Source organism: Mustela lutreola, chromosome 4, assembly GCF_030435805.1.
Source record: "Mustela lutreola isolate mMusLut2 chromosome 4, mMusLut2.pri, whole genome shotgun sequence".
NCBI lineage: Eukaryota > Metazoa > Chordata > Mammalia > Carnivora > Mustelidae > Mustela > Mustela lutreola.
Window position 1 is genome coordinate 143,501,265 of NC_081293.1, and position 19,445 is coordinate 143,520,709.

At 36.6% G+C, this 19,445-nt stretch overlaps 2 protein-coding genes and 1 long non-coding RNA gene across 3 annotated transcripts in view; 1 reads left to right on the forward strand and 2 right to left on the reverse strand.

Annotated features, from left to right (window-relative positions):
- Positions 1 to 2,209, reverse strand: part of MEOX2 (mesenchyme homeobox 2) — a 63,848-nt gene extending 61,639 nt beyond the window's left edge. The window contains exon 1 of the mRNA XM_059171271.1: positions 797 to 2,209. Within this exon, the coding sequence (XP_059027254.1) occupies positions 797 to 1,310 (514 nt within the window). The 5' untranslated portion in view covers positions 1,311 to 2,209. The remainder of the gene's footprint in view (positions 1 to 796) is intronic.
- Positions 2,210 to 3,375: 1,166 nt separating this feature from the next.
- Positions 3,376 to 19,445, forward strand: part of LOC131829455 (uncharacterized) — a 70,060-nt gene continuing 53,990 nt past the window's right edge. Inside the window, exon 1 of the long non-coding RNA XR_009352859.1 lies at positions 3,376 to 3,424. This is a non-coding gene — a long non-coding RNA (uncharacterized LOC131829455). The remainder of the gene's footprint in view (positions 3,425 to 19,445) is intronic.
- On the reverse strand, positions 16,792 to 18,051 carry LOC131829454 (non-histone chromosomal protein HMG-14). The gene has a single exon (XM_059171272.1). The coding sequence runs from the start codon at positions 17,910 to 17,912 to the stop codon at positions 17,607 to 17,609; it is 306 nt and encodes a 101-aa protein (XP_059027255.1). The 5' UTR covers positions 17,913 to 18,051; the 3' UTR covers positions 16,792 to 17,606.

The window sequence follows — 19,445 nt, forward strand, 5'->3', positions numbered from 1 at the left end:
TCAATAAAACTGACTCGAAGGATATTTTACTTTCCACTTCTGAAACTCAGATTCTCTGTTTAGATTAGCACCACACGAATACAACTACTATTAAAAATCGTTTTTCTTAAAAAAAAAATCGTTTTTCTTCAAGAGTCTGAACATGTATTTATTTACCATTCTTTGATACATTCCTGAAAATCCTCCGAATTCCTAGATTGTCTTCCTCCCCAAGAAAGGGAAATTTTTACCATTTGGAATAGGGTCCTATTTAAAGAACTCTGAAATCAGAATAATAATTTTTTTTAAAAAAACGTAAAACTTTTTTTTTTCCCCTCATACGCTCTGCCAAGTTCCACTGCAAGTTCCAAACATTGTGCAATAATTTGGAAATCCAGTTAACGATGGGAAAAATCGAGCCACTCCGAGTCGGGAACTTACAAGGGAAAAGCCAAGGAGCGGCACCCGCACGCACGCCCAGCGGACGCTGCATCCCAGGGTGCACTCCCCTCCTCACCGCTCAGATGGAAGGTCACGCTTCGCAATCGATTTCACATACTGTCACTTGTCCTTTTTTCTTAACCCTCTGGTAAACTAGTTTGAAACTTGGAGAGCTTAGCGCTGTTGGCTACAGTGTTGCCCTTGGAGAAACACGTGCCCCCAAATAACAGGACCAAAGCAGCCCCACGGAATTTGGCGGCGGGGAGCCAGAGACAGCAAGACATATACCGTATTCCCTGCTGCCTCACTACAGTGCGAGAATCTTCTCCATCATCTCCCCGCCCCCTTTCGCCGACGGTACCCGGTGCGCCCTTACCTGAGCTATCGCTTTTCCTTTTGCCGCCACTTCTCTTCTCCGCCTCTGCGGGTGACAGCGTCTGGCGGCCGTAGTCCCCTGGCGCGCACGCGGCCCCGGTCGGGGTGCTGGAGCCCAAACTGGAAGAATTGGAACACAGGACCGGCGGGCTGCTCCCCAGCTCCGGGGGCCCTCCCGAATCCGGCTGGAGGCAGAGGCTGTGACGAGCCGCACTCGGGGGAGAGGACATCTGCGGAAGGTGCCAGTTGGTTTGCAGAGCTTGGTGCTGCTGCTGCTGGTGGTGGTGGTGGTGATGATGGTGGTGATGGTGGTGCCCCCTGTGATGCTGGCTGGCAAACATGCCCTCCTCGTTGGGGTATCCCGCGATTATGCAAGACGAGGAAGAAGTGGAGAGCTCAGGGTAGGACATATGGTCAGATCTTCCATGGAGGGCGAGAGAGGACTGGGAAAACGGGTGCAAGCCTTGCGCGGTGGCGTGAGGGCTGCGCAGGCAGCCAAAGAGCGGGTGTTCCATAGCATGCAAGTCTCGGGTTCCAGGCAGAAGACTTCACGGTGGTTCCAAACGCTACCAACCTCTGTCACTTTTCACTGGAAATCGTGTTTTCCCCCTCCTAAATAGCCGCCGTTTCTGCAGAGCCTGGATAATCCCGGTCCTGAGCCCTAGCGGCCAGTCTCCTTTACGTATAAACACTCGGACCTGGAGAAGCTTCCCTTCGAGCTACTCAGATGTCAAGAGTAGGAGAGGTTAAAGCCAAAAGAAGGTGGTCCCAGAGAACGGCTTTCAGGGGGAAACGGCTCTGAGAGGTTATAAATAGAGTGTAATGTGAGCTGGGGGCTGGCTTAGCAGCCCGGAGCTGACCACATGCAAACTCCCTCCAAAACTCCCGCTCAGTCTGCGCCACGCGCTCCCAGTTCCACTTCTATCTCGGGCTGGACGTACGCTGGGCGTCCACGCCCGCCCGCCCTCGCCAGCAGCCGAGGCTGCAAGCGGCGCGCCTGGCGCTTCAACCCGCGCCCGGGCGGACAGCGACTCTCCTCTCCGGGCCCCGTCGGCCACTGTGCTCCTCCGTGCACGCCAGCCCCAACCCCGCACCCAGTGTCCGACCCGCTCACTTCTCTTAAGAAAGTTGTCTTGTCAGTGCCACTTGGGCACTGTCACCTGCAGGAAAGCTAGGGTTTCGCCTAGCTTTTGAGGAGCACGAAAGGGGAAGTAGGATTAAGGTTAAAAAAGATCAGAGTTTGGCGCGCGCTCAGACAAGTTTTTCAAACTCCACATCAACTCGTGCCCTGGGCTCAGTGGCGCGTCTAGCTTTTTGCAGCTGTTTTCTCGGGGTGAGCTGCTAACGGGCTCGGACCTGGCATCCGAGGTTTCTGGGAAGTGCCCGCGGGTAGGAAAGGGCCATTCTCTGCGCCCAAAAGGGACAGACCTGGTGGGGTGGGTGGGACAAAAGCCTGGGGGCGGCGACTGTTGCAGATGTCCAGAGAGGCTGGCATCCTCACCTGTGGTGTCAGATGGGCTCTTCTGGCTTTCTAAATGTGCCCTTCCTGCTTTGCACAATGTCCTTTCCCTTGCTCGCCTGGTCCACGTCAAACTAGCCATTTGTCAACCCAAGACTTTTCGGTCAGGAAAACCCAAAGCGATATCCTTCTGGTCACATGTGATGTGTACACTGCAAGCACATTTCTAGTCTTTCCAAACCTCAGGAGCTAGCCCATGTCCCCTCATCTCCCTTCAGAAATTCACCCTCTCTTCAGCTCAAAATTAAATCAGCTAATGGCACCTCTTCTGCCTCTCTGCCTACCGCCACGGTTCCATTTACTGGGAAATATTAACACTTCAGTATCCCCCAAAGTTCACTAAACATGGGTGCTGCTTCAGATCTCCCTGGTTACACTCTTGCATCATACAAAATGAGTTAGAAAAATTGCCACCGGTGAATCAGTATGAACAGCGGCTGGGTTTTAATACTGCCACTTGCTTGAGGGGTGACACTGCTAGGGGCAGAGTCCTTTACACACGGCAAGCAAGCTGCATGTAATGAACTACAGGAACAGTCAAGTCTTGCCTGGGACATGTGGTATCAGAAAAACGGTCTCTCACCTATGCTGCCCAGGACCCCAAACATGCCACCAGCAGTGTAACCCCGTTATTTTCATTGTCTCACGAGTCCAGAGGTTGGGGACCAGGTCTTTGAAGTTGTTAATGGGATTAATGAGGACAGCAAACTGGGCCAGCCATCTGGTTTGAATTAGGAAAAAGTATTGATTAATCTTTGAGAAGTGTTCCCCAAGGCAGAACCTTTGCCTCAACCAGTCCCTCAGGTTTCAGCCTATCTCCCCTGTCTATTAAGCCCTACTGCAGGAGAGTGGCCTCTCAATAAACCTTTACATTCGTGTGAAAGTTTGAATTGTTTTCCATTGCTTTGAGGTGGGATGGGGTGGGGGTGATCAGGAATTCTGAGATTTGTAAGCGCTGCTTTCTTTAACGGAAATTGAGCCCTATTTTGAGGGAAATTAGTTTTGCAGACTTCGTTAAAAAAAAAAAAAAAAAAAGCTAAAACTTTTGTTCACCAGCTGCTCAGCTTTTCAGTCTGGGTCTGAGCTGGAACCTGCTGCAAGCGTTTGATGGTAAGACTTTCTTTGCCGATACGTTTTGGGAATCTAATATTGTTTTAGACTTCGAAAGGGGGTGTTCTTCAGGTTGCACGTTTCTAAGGGTTTTAAGCACTCCCAGGATGGCGTCCAGGGCTTAGATCTTAAGAAAGTTTCTTCCTGCCACTCCCCACGCCCTTGGCTCTTTAAGGATAAAAAAAGGAGGGGGTATATTCTTCTAATATGGTCGGAATATTTTTTGAATTTTCATTGTGTTTATGGTTTCAATATGTGCTCTGATATTAAAAGTTGAAGTACAAAGAGCAACACTAAACTTCCCAAACTTGAGTAACTCCTCTATAGGGATTATGGGTGAATGCATTAAAGGCTTTATCCAAAGAGAAATTTAGGCAACCATCTCCATAAACAGTAACCAGAAATATTTACATAATATAATGCTGTCTACTAAAAGCATTGTGGAAAATGTCAGACAAGGCTAACAAAAGATACACTCGATCTACAGAGATCAACAAAACATCCATAAAGGTTCCCTTTTGGTTTGCATTACAGTGGTTTAGAGGGAGCAAGTAACTGAGAAATGAATGGATTTGAATTTAACCAGGTAACTAGCAACTAGCAAACACAAACTTTTCATCTCCAGGAGCTGTCAGTTCTCCTTAAACTTGCCCTGTGATTGTGCTGGTTTTTTTCTCACTTACTGTGTCAGATGTTAACAACATGTCCAGAAATTTCTCTACAACCTGTCTCAGTCAGCCTCCTAGAACTATGAGGCTAAAAGACAGGGAAAGAAAAGATAGAAAAGATTAAAAAAAGAAGGAATCTCTTTGAAAAGTACACAACTAAAGCAAAGCTAGCAGAAAAGGTCTTTTAATTGAAGACCCAAAATACACAATATCAATAAAAATGATGAAGTCTAGATTTTTAATAGAATGCATAATACATGAAAAACGCTATCTGAAAAAGTGCAATTCAAGGAAGAAACAAAAATGGTCTTGATGCATTCCAGAATTAAATATTACTTCATTTTCTCTGAATTTCCAAATATATATTATTCAAAATATAAGTTTTCTTTTCAAAATTTTTTTCAAAATTTTCATTTCTTAGGATATTTGAAATAAGAAAAAAATACTAAATTTTATTTTCTAGGCCATAGGAAAAGAATTTAAAATGTCCTAACAAGAAAAAGCCCTAACATTCCCTATAATAGCTACTTGAGTGTCCACATCTAATATCCCAATATGTGAGAGATGCCTTTTTACACTTAATGGCTAATTTTATTATGAAACATAGTAAAAATTACAAAATTACAGACTTTTTAATAGCTTTCATTTTAAACTATAAATGGTGTTTATCCTATGTTTTTAATATACTTCTATTTTCCTGAAAAACATTCTATTAATACCAGTATTTCATGCAGGGTTTTGATACCAAACAGTGCATTATAACACGAGCCTGAATATATGAATAATGTAAGCTGCTAGTCTTTTCTAGAAAACATAAAATTATTTTAAGTATGTGTTAGGCTCATTAAATTTGACAAATGTGTACATCTATTATTCCTCTTGCTTAGCAAAATGATATTCAATAGTAAAAGCAGAGATTTTTTAAAAATTAAGATTATTTTATTTTAAAGGGCCTAAATTAACCAACCTAAAGAATTTCTTTAAATTTTAAGAATCATGATGCTGCTATTCCTCTGTACATTTGTGACATGAGATATGATGGGAAAAATATTTAAAATTAAATATGATCTTTAAGCTAAAGATATTATGAACTTTGTCTTGTATTTTATCAGTCAGACAAACTTATCTTGGTAGCATATACTCATGATATACGAATTTAAGTATGGAAAATTAAGCCAAAATTGGGATTTGTCTCTCAAAGTTTTGTTGTGCAAAAAAATATTTTTCTGCTACATTTCTCCAAGAAATAAATTATGTCCCTCAATTGATACTCTGAAATTAAAAAATTTGGAAATTTATTAAAAAATGCTAAATAGCCAATGGTAATTTATGTGATTTATGATGCAATCCATATTTTAAAACTAAGGAACTGACTTTCTCCAGGAATTATGCATGGTAATAATTCAAGAGCAATTTTGCTATGGCCAGTAAATGTTATTTGGTGATTCTGTATACTGTTACTGAATTTTAAAATAAGTTGCTATTTTCACATAACACTAATTGGTGCTTTCACAATAAAGTTTAATTATGTTTCTACATTACTAAATGAATACCTACACATTACTTAAAAAAAGTGTAAAGTAATACCCAATATACTGTTTTCCTAACTTCTGTCTCTTCTTACATATAGTTTTATGATTTCTTTCAGAAATTGGTGATTTTCAAGTATCACATAGTAAATAATGTTCAGAAATCTAGCATGAAATACAGATTTTGACTGATTAAATTTATAAAATTTAACAAAAAGTTCAAAAGACATGCAATCTTTCATTACTCCAATTCCTTAACACATACATTTTACGAAATTCTAATTATCCTTTTGTGTGTATGTGGGGAGTGTTAAAATTAAGAGACAATGACATGACTACCTTCTCAAGTTTCAAAAATTTCTAAATGAACCTCCTTTTGTCCACCTGTTTCAAAATCAGAATTTTCAACACTTTCCTTATAATGCACATGGGAAATAATTACATTCAGTTTCTACATTTTCATTTGCATTCACCTTTTTGTTGATACATGTATGCATCTCAAACTGCCCCCCTGACATATCTACCTGTAAGAAGCATAGGCACCCTAATGTAAGACAGTTCCATAATGAAATGCTATATATTACATTATATATTCTATACCATCAAATTCATAAGCATTAAATTTCTATCCACAAGTTAAGGGAAATAAACCATTTATTTCTCCTATGCCATAAAAAGCAACGTTATACTTTTAAGTGGACCGAGTTTAGAACAAGTTCATAAATCTCGGAGGGAAAAAAATTCAATCGAAACTTATAGGTAAAACCTTAGTCTTCTGTTTTAAATTTTCCAACTTGAAGAGTTTAACATGACTAATGTAATTCTGGCACTATGGTAGGTTATTCTTATGTGTTTTTATTTTTCATGCTTCATCAATTTGTAGCATATTTTATTTTTAAAGTGGTTCTTTCGTTTTGAGCTTGGGTTTATGATTTGAATCACTAAAAAATCTCTGTGTTTTAGCTGTGTTGGTATAGCTCTCCCCAAATATTTAATGGCACACTCTAGTTTTATATGATTCTGACTCAGCAAAGAAACACCAGCTGCCTTTGATATCAACACTTTTGTTTGTAGGAATAAAGGAAAAATGTGTATTTGTGTACCAAACAAAATAGAAAGTTAAGACAAAACACATGCTCTCTTATAATAAAATATTTTAAGGGTTTAATATTAGTAATTTGATAAGCTCAGATTTATAAAGGATTTTGAGAATATAGAATATCTTTATACAAGGAGATGGCCACATGAAAATGGATCAAAGTGACATTGAAAATGGTTAAATGACAACTATCTGCTTATGTTTCACTTGACTAAGGAATTAAAATGACAGAAGCACTAAAATAGGCCAATCGAAAACCAGAAGAAGGTGTTTAGTAGATGAAAAGAGAAATAAGATAAGCTGAAATATGTGAAAAATAATTCTGTATTTGATAATACAAATATGTAATTCACAAGCCACATACACTTATGATAATGGTAAAAGGATCCCAGGTACAAGTTTTAGTTTAAGTAGAATTTTTAAAAAAGTAATCATGTAGGTTTATGTTTAAATATATATATATATTTAATATATATATATACTTATATACATATATGCCGTATATGTTTTTGATAAAAGAAATACTAGCAAAATACTGTTATTCTGAGAAATAGTTTCAAGTAATCACATTGCATAATGTGAAAGTTAGGTAAGGTGGGGTCAATGCCTGGACATGTGCAAGCTGAGTGTCTGAAATTCTGAATCACTGCCTTCTTGTCTTACAAATCTGTAACCTGAAACTCACTGTAGTCAATTGTTTTTCTAAATTCTATTTATTTTCAGAGAATGATTTCTGTAAAGTTGGTGTAACAGAATATGGGGGAAAAAAAACTAGTTTTTAAAAGGTTTCAGTGGCTGAGAAAAAAGAAAAAAAAACTATTGGGCCAACTGCATCTTTTGAGCACTTCAAAATACAAGGGATTGCAACAGAACCAAACACTAACCGGAACTCAGAAGGAATATTAGTTCTGAGCCCAAGGGCCCAGCATAAGGCAATTATTATTTTTTTTAAGATTTTATTTATTTATTTGAGAGAGAGAGACAGTGAGAGAGAGCATGAGCGAGGAAAAGGTCAGAGGGAGAAGCAGACTCCCCATGCAGCTGGGAGCCCAATGCGGGACTCGATCCCAGGACTCCGGGATCATGACCTGAGCCGAAGGCAGCCGTCCAACCAACTGAGCCACCCAGGTGTCCCAAGGCAATTATTTATACCACCAGCTAACAGTAGTTTCCACCAACTAAGGAGACCTATGATCAAAGTGAAGCTTTCTCTGTATTAGGTAAGAATGTATAAAATACTAGATGCAACTTCTTCAACACAGTGACTGCAGAAGATTCTTCCCTCCTACTTGGCCTATTCATTTTGCAGGACCCTTGCCTAATAATCTCAGAGAGGCAGGAACCACCTTGGTCCAACTCCATATTTCTAACGATGGATTCTAGAGGGATAAATAATGAATACGGAAACAGAGCTATGACTAAAAAAGTCAAAACAATCTTGGAACACTTTATGATAAAATACAGTAAAACCTACTACTGATCTTGAAAGTAGGCTACACAGTAATGGGACACCTGACAGTTCTTCTCTCTAATTTAGAGCATCTGTAGTCATCTACAGCAGCAGATGATGATGTGTGCTGGTTACAGTGAGGTTAATGTTTCTGTGGAGACACAGCAAAGTCAATTTAAATCAATTTCACCCATAATCAAATACAGTCACACCTCTACTTATTGAAAACAACTTTACTATTTCTCTGATGTAGTAAATGCAGAGAAATAAAAATGGCACAATTATGAGTTTGCAGGATAATTGTTACATTTTTTTTTTTCCATAGCAGTTCTCATCTGTGGACCATCATTACCTGTCCATAGTTTATAAATTGCCTGGATACCTCCAAGTTTTGTTCTTAGGCAAATCTTGTATCCTATACTGTTCAAGTGAAAATATGATTTGATCAGAGTAAAAACCTGAGGCCCTTTGATTTTTAAGATCAGATTTTCCAAAGTACGTAGCATATCATCATCTGATAGATTTTGCCAAAACAGAAGCCCAGGTGGCAACACCTGGAATTGTTCTTTCAAGCCCAAAGACAAACACAAACTGTAAAAATCTCCACTGTTTTATGTGTGGTGACAAAGTTGAATGAGTATCTTTTTGAAAGACATAAAGAAGCACACAAAATCTAGTAAATGTTACATTCTGTATATCTGAGGTTGTTGAACTAGATGTTGGTGTTCCTCTTTCTGTAATGTTAAAGACTTGGCAATCCATATGTAGTTCTTTATTTAGACTCATTAAAAAAAATAGTTAGCAGATGCCATGATCATCCGGCATTTGTGACCAAACGTAATATAGATATGGTTAAAACAAAAAAGTGGGTAAGATTACTTGCACTGTACAGGCATTTCCAGTGATCAAAAACTGCTAAATCCCACTTCAGATTAGAAAGCTCATGTCAGCCTCTGTATAAACAGCATCACTGCCAAATCAGTTGCTCAAGTTAGAAGAACCCACCCTCATCCTTCTTACTTGGATTACACAGGACTCCCCATGTTACCCTACTTGTCCTGCACACTGCTCTAGCTCCAGAGGCAGGAGGGAGAACTGGTTTTAACCTTAGTTCTGTCACCTTCTAACTCTATGAGTGCATTCACTTATTTACTAATGTAAAAGAATATTAAAATGAACAAATATGACAATATTGTGAGTGTACCTAAAAGATGCCTAACAAAACATGGAATAAATTTTAGATGCATCTAGAGCTACAGTGTTGAATACATCATTATGTGGGTGTTGAGCATTTGAAATGTAACTTAACCAAATTAAGTTATGCTTTAAAAGACTTCACATGAAATTAATTCACATGATTTCAAAGACTTGAAATTAACAGGCTTTTATACTGATTGCAATTAACTATTGGGTACACTGGACTAAATAAAGTACGTTACTGAAGTTAATTTTCTAGTTTTTAAATATAGCCACTAGAACATTTAAAATTACATATGTGACTTGCACTGTATTTCTCTTGGATAGCATTGATCTAGAAGATGCCACTAAAATTTTTCTCTCATACCCCAGCCCCTTGCAAATAGGTACCAAATTATATATCTATATATCAAAATGATGTAGGATCTGAAATATCTCTGTAAGTTGATCCTCTTGACCCCCTGATTAGGAGTTTCACAATGTGGTACCACACATAGAAACCTCCTAAACAAAATCTCAAGGAAACACAGGAAATTCCTGAAGTGGCAAAACATCCTATTTGGAGACCCTCAGCTATTCCTTTGTGCATCAGGAGCATCATTATTAACTAACTGTTGATAAGCTTGAAAGAGTTAATTTAGCAATAATCTTTACAAAGGAAGAAGAGCCAAGTGTATTATCCATGATGGACTAGATGATGTGGTCACAATGGGTTAACCTCTCTATCTTAAACCTTAACAAGAGTTTAGTTCTTATTCCTACAAATTCTGAAACAAGACAGTTGGCTCTCCATTTAGAAAGTAATTTTGTGAATTAGTAATCTCAGCATGTTTCTCCAAAATATCACGGCAAGGGAAAAGAGATGTGGAGGGTTATACCCATGGTCTTACATACTTTGATGGAGATGTGATACATGTCAATAGCCTGTAGGCCAGAACCAAGCCTGATACACTTATAAGGGGCCTGCTACATATTCTAAAGCACATGACTATTTTGCGAGCAGTAAACGTTTCTGCTGCATCAAGAGTCGGCAAACTTCAATTTGTCCCTAATAGGCCCAATTCACACCACTAAACAATATATCCCTGGAGTCTTCTTGGCATCTTATGTTGGTGCTTTCCAGCAAAATATCTGGCACAAACACTCAATAATTATACTCAACAGGGCACTTACGTCTGCATGTTTCACTTTATCATTAGGCTCTAGTACCCATGAAGCTATCAGAAAAGTGTATCTGTACTATAACTGCAAAGAAAAACTGATAAATGCTCAGCCCCACGTCAGTTTTGCTTTTTTTACTTTTTGCTTTAATTTTTGCTCTAGAGCAGCAATCTATTCCTAATTTTCATTGGAATCAGAACATTCATGCCATATGTAAGGAGAAAGGTTCAAATTCTTTGGGGTAATTTGCCTTCAAATATCTACAGTCATACTGTGACACAAATCTCTGTGTAAATGAAATTCATTCACTATCAGATATTGTTATTTTCAATCAATACTGTCCATTATGTAATAGTTCACAGCACAGACTCTGAAGATGATACCCTGAGTTATGTTTTGTTTTTGTCACTTAATAGCATTTTGATCATGGTAAGATTAACTTTTTTGTACCTAGGTTTCCTCATCTCTAAATAAAGATATTTGTTTCTATAGTTTCACACTGACAAATGATATAAACATGCAAATCAACCTGTCTATTAAGTATAACTATAAAAGACATATTATTTTGACAATTTTCATTATCATCAGTCTTGAAGATCTTGTACTGTCTAAAAAGGAGTCCCTGTAAGAAAACTTGGAAGTATTACTTTTATCTAGACATTCCTTCCATTTTCCCCCAATTAACACTCTAATATCTCTAACACTCTAATACTCTAACACTCTAACACTCTAACACTCTAATATCTCATGACATCTTATCCTAGAACAAAATTCCATAAGTGTTTGTCAGATTAAAATATGCTAATGATAACTGCACCTTAATTATCTCAACATTTTGTAAATAATGATCATATATTCGGGCTGTACATTTATCACCTGATTTTTCTATTTCCTTCAAAATATGGTTTAAAAAAACCCTTTTCATCATATAAAACTTGTACTGGAATGAGTGACAAAGACTCTTCATTATGGCAAAAGAACTATTAATAAGAAAAAGGCTACATGACACTGCTTAATTATAGTACCTTGGAATGAATTTATTTGGCACCTTTTATTTTAGGCTTTACTGGATCTAACATTTGTTTCAGAGGTAATGAACACTTCTTTAATAAGACATTTTTAGTAGTATAGTAACAACTGAATTAAGCCTACTCCAAATTCTGTCGAAATATGTAATTTCCTTACCTCCAAACAAAAAGACATAATAGCAATGAAACAATATCCCTTAAAAAAGTAATACCTAGAACTTAAAATGTAATATCTATGTACTTAACTTATGCTTGATTCAAATATTTGGTATATGTAAATTATGCTAAAAGCTAATTGTTACATGGGTGATGTCCAGATACTCCTATATCACCAATATCATCTATACCTGAATAATCTGAGATAGCCATTGTAGATATCTATGAATGCTAGCTCTTACTATGTTGACCCAAATCCATTTTTTTCAGAACTGAATCTTTTCCTAGATCCTGAAAGATTTTGTGGTGATGTATATAACAAGATAATTTCACATAAAGATCTGAAAACTTTCTAGAGCAGTAAATCTTAATTATCAGATAAATTCTCTTTTAAAAAAAGGAAACTCATTTACGGAAATACAACTCTGTAAAGTGACAATTGAAAGCACAGCAATTATAACAAATACAGGTAAAGGAGACCTGGTACCACCTGTCTAGTGTTTTCTCTTCACCTACCACAGGTATATGTGTGTGGCACCTACAAAGAAATAAAGGATTCTAGGGATACAAAGTAAAAAGCCACTCATCTTTAATATATACAATCAGTCCAATAAAATGGTGCTGAAATGCCATATTTGTGTTTCCTTGGTCAATTAATTCATTTGAGAGGCCTATTCCTGAGGCAAATATTTGAGCCACATTACTTTCTTTTATTTCAGTCTTCCAGTGTCTAATTATCAATTCCTTCAGATTTTTCTAATTAAAAAAAAATGTAAGGCTAGATTGCCAAAAACTGTAAGTGTAGAAATATTTTTAGTGTAGGATACTTGAGTGTTATAATCCTGTATTTATCAAGAATTCAAATTAGAAAAAAAAAATAGCTGTGAGAAACATCTCCATAAGGTTTGAACAGCACAAGGCTATTTAACAGAATCTGAAAAGGTTCTTGTTGTGATGAGTACTGGGTGTTACATATAAGTGATAAATCACTAAACTATACTCCTGAAACCAATATTACACCATCTGTTAACTAAAATTTAGGTAAAGACTAAACAAACAAATAACTAAAATTAAAAGGATCTAATCCCTATAGAATTCAGTGCTAGAAAAAGATTATCAGATAAGAAAAGGCGAAAAGACACACAGTGCTGAATTATCGAGGAAGAAATATGTATGATCAAGAAATATAAAGTACTACATGCTTACTTAAAATGAAAACACACGTTAAAGAAGACAGCATCTTCCATCTACCAAAATGACAAAATTTAAAAAACAAATTGGCTATGGTGACAAGAATTTAGAGAAATAATACATCTCATACACTACTGGTAAGAGTATACTTAAAACAGACAGCCAAGATGAAACTACCAATACATAAAAGGTTAATTATTGATTCTACACTTCCAGATGAATGTATTCAAAGTTAATTCAAAATTTGTATATATAATCAGATATATCGAAAAGTTCATGTGTAACCAAGTCTCAAATATTTATTATATTGAAAATATATATCAAATAATAAAAACTGATTAAATTCTTTATGGAAATTTATGATAAATACATTACAACTATTAAAAATCATGTTCTAAAATAAAAGTATAGAAAATCAGTTATGATACAATGCAAGAAGAAAACAGATTACAAACATATGTGAAAGATGATCCAAATATAATCACATCATATATCTTGTTATCTATATTATATATTTCTTATGTATATTACAGATATCCACATATGTGACATCAAGATATACTCAGGATGACAACAGCTTAATGTTATCTCCAGTTGGTCCTTAATCTGTGTTGTAATTTTGAGTAATGAATGTGTGTCAATTTTATAATCAAGAAAATGACATTTTTATTTCTATACAATTAAAACATGTCCTACGAAATAGAAAAAGCCTTTGTGGTTTGAATAAACCATATATTTGTTAAATAATTCCATTACATATAGACATAATCATACCATAATTATTGATTGGCTAGTAGCTTATGTCAAATGCACAGATTATCTTTGCTCTATCTCTGCCTTAGAAACTACTGTTCTTCTCTAAGTAACATCCATTGCTCTGTAACTTTTATTATTGTGCTACCTCCAATTTGCAACTTATCTGAACCAACTCAAATGTGAAAGATCCAATTGTCTGCCTATGCAGTATGATGAAGCATATGGAGTACATTACCCCTCGGGCTCAGTTTCCGCTGAAGGCTTAGCAGTATCTGGAGTATAAACTAAGGTGTTGTCTTGGACAAATAAAAACCTTAATGGTTTGAGTTATAGTAAATTTGAAACTGATTCTTCTCCCATGTGTGAAAGTAGATTGGGCGGATGGATTTTTTTTTTTTTTTTTTTTTTTTTTTTTGCGGCAGGGGTGGTGGTGCTGGGGGTTATGGCAAGGTTTAATCTTTAGTGAAGGTCAGAACAGAAGATGTTCTCATATTAAGGTATGACAAGAAAAAGTTCAGGGTATCACATGACACTTTCTATAGTTCAAGAAGCATGAGTTGCTATAGTGTTAAAGCAGGAGTTTACAGAGTTTCGATGTCTTGAGATTTTCAGAGTTCAAAGTGTTACCTTTTCTCTTGGTTAATATCATTTTGGGAAGTATGTTAACAATGCAAAATAGCACATTCAAATTTATAACATATAACCAAAGTTTTCTTTCCTTCCTTGATACTGAGCATGTCAAACAAGAAAACACAGTTTAACATCCACTGGCAGTAAAGAAACATCCTCTGTCTTGCTCACCTTCTTCCTCATCCTCCTCTCTCTGTAGTACATGACTTAGATACTACTATTGGTATCTTTAAAATCAAAATATTCTTGGCATTATCAGAGATTAAACCATGGTGGAAATGCACTGAAACATAAAATTAAAAACAAAACTTAAAGCTAGAAGAGACTTTAGAGCTCATCTAGTTCTAGTCTCTTTGTTTAAAGAAGGATACAAAAAGACTATTGACAACTTATGAATGATTGACAATTTAGGAATAACCCATAAAGTTCTAAATTAAATTAGTAATTTGTTAATGGACTGTTAGAAAATTTAAATCTCAGATAGCTAACAAATCTTATATATTTCAAAGCAACACTGATGTTTGCTATTATTTCATTATCCATTTCAAGCTCATTAAGTGCCATTAAGGAACTAAAGAGGTTTCTCTCACTTCTAGGGACATATATTGTTAGCTGTGGAAGGAGGAACTATGGATATGAATGACTTTCGTAAATATAGGAATTTACAAAATCCAGATGAATGTCTCTTGAAAATATTAGCACAGTTCTTTACTTTCCAAAATTCCCGACTGAGGTATAACATGTATTTTTAAAAGTGGGCACGGTTATATTTTGATGGAAAAATTTTTTTAGGAATTTAAGGTAACAGATCCACTATAGTTCTCCAACCTTGACTATACAGATAGAAAAACAAGAAATTTACCAACTGAAGTGTTAATTATTCATCATGAATTTTCCTCCAAATCCCATCAGGCCTGTATCCAGCCAGGCCATAGTGGCTGTCAAAGCAACATAACTCCTTGCCTTTGCTGAGGACTTTCACGTGGCCCTGCAATGCCCCCCAAATTGTGACATCACTTACTACTGACACCATCATCAAGCTCATAAATAAGGGCGCATGTATAAAACCAAAAAAGCTATCTGATGTGTATATAAAAGGAATTTTTATAATAAAATAATAATGAAAGTGTAATTACTGAAGCCCTTGCAACAGATCACTTGATTAGCATTGATACAAATGCCCTAAATTGACTGTCTTCTACCCCAATGCTCTTATTGCACACACATTTTTTAAAAATTTTAAATGCTCATTTTTGGGGGGCGCCTGGGTGGCTCAGTCAGTTAAGCTTCCAACTCTTAATTTTGGCTCTGGTCATGATCTCAGAGCCTTGGGATTGAGCCAGCACCAGGCTCTGTGCTCAGCGGGGGATCCATTTGAGGATTCTCTCTCTCCCTCTTCTTCAGCCCCTCTCCCTATTTGTGCTGTCTCTCTCTCTCTAGAATGAATAAATCTTTAAAAGAAAAGAAAAAAAATACTCATTTTAAAATGCGATTTTCCCAGTTGAAAATTTTAAAGAAAATTTTGTTTTATATATAATTCAATTACAAAGTTAATTCTGCTGTTAATAATTTGACTCAGAATTTCTAGATGGTCTCAGTTAATACATGTTTAGTTTGTTTTTTTGTTTGTTTGTTTTTAAAGATTTTCTATTTACTTGAGAGAAAGAAAGAGAAAAAGAGCAGGTGGGGAGCAGCATAGGGAGACAGAGAGAGAAACTCAAGCTGACTCAAGCTGACTGCAGAGCCTGACCTCATGACTCTGAGATCACTTGAGCAGAAACCAAGAGTAGGACGCTTCAAGAGGGCACCACCCAGGCGCCCCCTAACACATTTACATCTTGAAAGATCTAATCTGAAGACTGAGAAAAGTGGACTGCCCTAATTCATATCAAAATGTATGTATGAAATGTTAATATTTTATTGTCCCCTTAAATCTTTAAAAGATTATTCTTTTATTTTGTATTCTTTGTATTTTATTTTGTATTCTTTTATTTTGTATTTGTACAAAAAAAGGAAAAAAAAGAAAAAAGAAAAAAACAAAACAAATTTTGTACAAATTTTGTATTTGTACAAAATAAAAGAATAATTTAATTAAAAGAATATTTTAATTCATGTTCAAACAAATCATATATAAGGAAGCATTTTCTTACAAACATCATTAACCTGTATACTAAGAAGAGTTTTTTCCATGATATCTTGTGGTTATATATTTTATTTATTATAAAATGACAAAATAGAAAGGTTTGTGGGAAAAACTGTGACTTTAAGTAGAAGAGGTTCAAGATTCCATAACTACAAACTGTGTGCCAGATGGAGAAAAAAAAACCACATCATTTTATTTATCTGATAAATGTCAGTAGTTTATCTCTTTTTTTTTTTTTTTTTTTTTTTTTTTTTTTTTTTTTATTCCACTTTCAGATTTTAAGAGAACTCTGGGAAAACAAATGTGGTTATTCTTTTAATGAAATCTAAGCCAGAACTTGATCTATGTGCTTCACAAAATTTTTTCATAACTGAGTTTTTATTGGTTGTTCTGAGGATCAGTACAGACATTTCAATTTTTACACAATTCCTAACGTACGTACCAAAAATCTAAAAAAAAGAAAATCACGTAGTTGTGATTCTTTTCTAAAAGTTATTCCAGTGACCTTCCAGCTTAAAATTTGGAGACAATTTTTCCTTAACAGTGTATCAAGTACCAATAGATTCAAATGCTGATACACTGTTAACAGTGTTAAGTCCCATTCATTCACAATTTAATATCATATACACTACATACTCAAATTTTCAATCTTGCACAGCACATTAACAGAGTTACTAGGAAAACTGAACTACCACAACCAAGATGTTACAGAGCGCACAAGAATTCTGACAAGGGGAGCCAAGATCTAGGAGTGGTTTTCTTTAGGCAACAATTCTACCAAAACAACATGGGAAAAGGAGTAATTTAAAATATTCAAGACATATTAAATGCACGACTGACTCCAAATTGCCATTTAGTATGCTTGGTATTACAGGATATAAAAACTACCCCATCTATGGAATGTTGAGCTGACACCCAAGACAATCAAAGCCTCCCACATTCAATATCCCACTATTTTCTGGTTGTACCAAAAAATAAACAACCAGCAAATGATTTCACCTCTTAAAAAAAAGCATTTACACTTAAAAAATGGGATGAGGTGGGATTCCCTCCTTCTTAAAAATGTTTCTAGAGCTACTAAAAAACTTGCATTTACAAAATAGTTGATAAAAATATTCCTCTGGATTGTACAAGAAGGGAGACAGGGACCACTGATAAGACATGGTATGTGATACTAATCAGACTTGGCTTCTTTCTCTCCTGCTTCATCTGATGCTGGACTCTCCTCATTTTTAGTTTCTCCGTTTTCTGCAGGTAAGTCGTCTTTTGCATCTTGGTTAGCCACTTCAGCCTGTTTTCCCTTTGCTCCTCTTTTCCCCTTTGTTTGCACTTTTTTGTCTGAAGATTTATCCTTTGCTGCCGCCTTCTTGGGCTTCGCTTCCACTTTCGCGGGCGCGGGCTTCGCGGACAGCCGCGCCGACCTCCTCTTGGGCTCCTCCTTCGCCGCGCCCTCGGCGGAGCTCACCTTCCTCTTGGGCATCGTGGCGGCGGGGCGGGCGCGTGCCGGGTGCCTGCGGGCCGCGGCGCGCCGAGAGCCTTCGCGAAGCTGGGCTGCCTGGCCGCTGCCGCTCCTCCCGCCGCCCGAGCTGCTGCGACCCGCCGCGGGGGCGGTGGGAAAACCGGATCAGTTTATCTCTTTTTATTTTGACTTATTTAGCTCCCATTCAAAAAATTTATTATATATGACAAAGTGCAGCTATGGTAATAGTTTTTTTGTTTTTTGGGTTTTTTTTTTTAAAGATTTTATTTATTTATTTGACAGAAAGAGAGATCACAAGTAGAGAATCAGGCAGAGAGAGAGGGGGAAACAGACTCCCTGCTGAGCAGAGAGCCCGATGTAGGGCTCAATCCCAGGACCCTGAGATCATGACCTGAGCCAAAGGCAGCGGCTTAATCCACTGAGCCACCCAGGGCCCCTATCGTAATAGTTTTTGTTTGTTTTGTTTTTAAATACACATGACACAATGATGGGAATATGTGGCTCTAAAATAGCCCATATATTTCCATTTTAATAGGTCAGATGTGGCCTGTGTCCAAAGTTCACTGCAATATATTTGCACACTAAGATCTGCCATCAACTTGGTATTTCTAAAGGAGGTGTCAAGGATATGAATATAATCCACTTGCTTATTTTTAAAAATTAACATTATGTTGATAATAGGTCTTCACTGAATATTTAAACAAGTGTGACGTGTTCTATGTGGGCTGTAGAATCAGACAAAACAAGGATGGAGTTTCTGCTCCACTTTTTACTATCAAATGACCTTGGAGAAGTAACTTAACTTCTTTGAACCTTAGTTTCTTTTCTGTAAATAGAACCACTGTAGTTAGGATTAAATGAGATTGAGCACATAAAAGATCTATACAGTATTTGCTACAAGATTTTATTTATTTTTTTCAGAGAGTGAGTGAGCAAGTTGGGAGGTGGGTGGGCAAAGGGAGAAGAAAAAGAATCTTAATAATCTTAAGAAGAACCTTAATCTCCATGACCAGCTCAGAGGCCAATGGAGAGCTCCATCTTATAACCCTGATATGATGACCTAAACAGAAATTAGGAGCTGGACACTTAACTGACTGAGCCACCCAGGTACCCCTGGTACAAGATTTTATAAGTGTTTCTTATTAAGAATAATTTTTCTTTTTCAGGAACTTCAGATTTGACTAGTGATATTTTCATTTTAAGAGCATATATTTACTACAAATGTCCACAATTATTGTGTTCTTAGCATCACAGATTTTGACAATTACATAATATGCAAAGCAATATAAACTATATGCCAAAATAGCAAATTACACTTTTAATGCAAATGTCAATACTGAGAAGAAATTGTTAACTGAAATAAAATGAGAACCATTTTTTACATTTATGAACACAAGTACTACTAGTTCATCTGAGAGATAATGTACATATAAAGCATATATATTCTATTACCATGCTTAGTGCAAATGAAAACCATCAAGTTATTATAATAATTTGATTCTATAGTAAAAAAACTCAGGTTAAAAAATGACA

What these genes read in the sequence shown, in the direction of transcription:
- LOC131829454 (XM_059171272.1), bottom strand. Translation starts at nt 17,912, where the DNA reads ATGCCCAAGAGGAAGGTGAGCTCCGCCGAGGGCGCGGCGAAGGAGGAG.